Source organism: Cynocephalus volans, chromosome 3, assembly GCF_027409185.1.
Source record: "Cynocephalus volans isolate mCynVol1 chromosome 3, mCynVol1.pri, whole genome shotgun sequence".
Classification (NCBI taxonomy): domain Eukaryota; kingdom Metazoa; phylum Chordata; class Mammalia; order Dermoptera; family Cynocephalidae; genus Cynocephalus; species Cynocephalus volans.
In genome coordinates, this window is record NC_084462.1 from 186,225,793 (window position 1) to 186,228,747 (window position 2,955).

At 48.3% G+C, this 2,955-nt stretch overlaps 1 gene segment (V, D, J or C); it reads right to left on the reverse strand.

The window, feature by feature from the left end:
* Nucleotides 1-548: 548 nt before the first annotated feature.
* LOC134372865 (immunoglobulin heavy variable 4-61-like) lies at nucleotides 549-1,247 on the reverse strand. The segment is given in 3 exon segments: nucleotides 549-562; nucleotides 692-1,117; nucleotides 1,202-1,247. Coding segments are annotated over 3 exon segments (486 nt in total).
* Nucleotides 1,248-2,955: the final 1,708 nt, after the last annotated feature.

Genomic DNA, 2,955 nt, shown 5'->3' on the forward strand with positions numbered 1-2,955 from the left:
TCAAATGGATTCTCCCCGTAGCAGCAGAGACACAAGTCTTAGAACACAGTTCTCAAGGTCCCTTGAGAGACATGACCCAAAATTCAGTTCAGCAGGGCTATGATGGGTGTTTATCTCTGTGCTTCTCCCCCTGAGTCCTCCACATGGAAGTATAAGAGCTGTGACTGGCCCTCAGGCAGCTGGTTTTCTGTCCCGGACACTGGGGGTTGGACAGAGAGTGGGACAAACCCTGAACATCAGTGTCCACAGTGTGGATGAGGATCCAGAGGTGAAACTGCCCCAGGCAGAGCAGGAACCCATGGGCAGAGGCCCCGGATACTGAGCATAGCCAGGTGGGGACACGTGTGCATGACTGAGGGGAAAGACCCACATGGGGACAGTGGGCACCTGGACTGAGCTAACTTTAGGAAAAAATTGCTTGATTAGTGGAAGATAAGCATCTTTACAATGATTTGTGTGTCAGGAAAGAGAACAGGTTATGATAAAACCTGAGGAAAGAAAGGTCCCAGTGAATGGAAACATCTGATCTGCACATGAGGAAAGTTCCTTCACTCTGTGTTGCCTGCAGTGAGAATGTGAGAAATCAGAGCCACAAAGAACAAAGCAGGAAATGACCCTGAGGGACATCTGGGAGTCAGCAGAGCAGAGGAAACCTCAGACTCCAAGAGGAACGCCCATCCCCTCTCTGCACCTGCTCCATGGGGCACAGGAGCTGGGTGGGCCTTGAGCGCCCCCTGCAGCCCAGACCCCTCCTGTATCCTGAAGAGAGGTTTGTGTCTGGGCTCACGCTGACTTCCTGTCACTGTGTCTCTCGCACAGTAATACACGCCTGTGTCCTCGTCGGTCACAGAGCTCAGCTGCAGGGAGAACTGGTTCTTGGACGTGTCTTTGGTAAAGGACATGCGGCTCTTGAGGGACGGGTTATAACTTGTGCTGCCACCAGAAGTAATGTATCCCATCCACTCAAGCCCCTTCCCTGAGGGCTCGCGGATCCAGTTCCAACCATAACCACTGGTTGTGATGGAGTCACCAGAGACTGTGCAGGTGAGGGAGAGGGTCTGTGAGGGCTTCACCAGTCCTGGGCCCGACTCCTGCAGCTGCACCTCGGACAGGACACCTGGAGACAAGGAGAATCAGAACCTGTCAGTCACTTTCAGTCACAAACTTCCCAGAACCCATGCGTGACATCTGAGACACTCACCTTGCGGAGCTGTCACCAGCCAAAGGAGAAGACCCCACAGTCTCATCTTCTGTTAGATCTCAACTCTGCCTTCCCCAGACACCTGAGCCCTGTCTGAGGACAGACCTGTGAGCTTCCACCACCCATGAGTCCACATTTACCCTAGAGCCTGAAGGAAAATTTGCATGTGGGAGAGCTCTGTCCTTATAAGCGGTAAGGAACTGAGGTGGGACTTCTGCATTTTTGATGGGCCTCTATTCTATTATTTTCTGAAAATTACTTGACATATAATTATCAGATGTGAAAGAACACTCCGTAATGTGGCCCCAGATTTCTTAGCCCAGATCTACCTTCCTTCTACCTTCTCTTCTGCCTTGTCTTGGGCCCAGCCCAACTTTTCCCACAAACTCAGGCTCTGAGTCGTGCTATTACAGTTCTGATCACAGCACAACCCCTGCTTTCTTTCCCTGCACCCTCTCCTGTCATGTGCTTCTCATCACACCTGAGAGCTTGTTACATTGTTACATGGTTGCTGTTCCATGTGTTCCAGGCCTGCCTTGTGCTCCATCCACCATGTGATACAAGACACAGCACATGGGAACCCACAGGGACTCTGCGAACTACAGCATCCTGTACATGACTGAGGAAACTGATTCTCACTGTTTGGAAAAGATAAATGGACTCTTTTAAATGCCCCCTTCCCAAGGTAAATCCTGTGCTTCTAATGTGTTCGAATTTTCAACAGAAATTCAGTTCTCACCCTTATATTATGGATGTTAGTCTTTCATTTAGTCCTACAATCTCATCAGAAATCCCCACTTGTGAAAAGATCAATCATAATGGTTAACATGCAAGCAGTAATAATATCCCTAATATGAAAGTTTAAAAACACACTTCCCTTTGATGTCGCTGCATTGGGGCCCACGACAGCCACTCCATGACTGTGGTCACTGCCCTCTGAGATGCTGCCCACCACGGAGAAAGAGGCCAGGGGCTGTGCTGGATGCTGTGCTGTGTGTACTCCTGTGAGCCCCCTCTCTGTCCCAAGAGCAGGTCCATGTCATGGAGGGACAGCCCTTGAAGGCTCCTGAATGGATTATAAGTCAGGAGCTGCTGATGGACAATTCAGGGCTGATTCTTCAGTTCTTGTTAACTCATGAATTTTGCTGGAATTTTACCAAAATGGTAAAAGACCTGAAAAAAGGCAAAGGAAAACAAACACACTGAAATGACAAAGCAAGCATCAGAACCAGGATAAGATATGACACAGATTTTGGAACTATCAGAGAGGAGACTTAAAATAACTAGGTGTATGTGCAACTCTGTTTCGGTTTGTTTCTAAACCTTCAGCTGACTCTGCAGAGTCCCAGCTGCCCATGTCGATTTACCCAGGATAATTTATCAGTACGTTCTGCCTAGTGTAGCAAACACTCCAGCATCTCACTGCAATAAAGTTTCAAGAACAAATACCTACTGTTTGCTCATTTCTATTCTAATGTGTCCAGGAGGGAAGTTGTGGTGAGAAGAGGTGTCTGATTCATAAAGTCACTCAGGAACCCAGACTCCCACTGGTTTGAGACCCAGAACCTACAGCTTGTGGACTGATGCTTAATAGAAGACAGAAGGAGAGGGAATGATGAATTTCAGGTGGACTATTTTTTAATTGTTGTAAAGACACTTACCACGAGCTCTTCTCTGTTAACACATTGTAAGTGCACAATGCGGTATTGTTAACTGTGGGTGCAGTGTTGTAGAGCAGATCCCCAGAGCTTGTT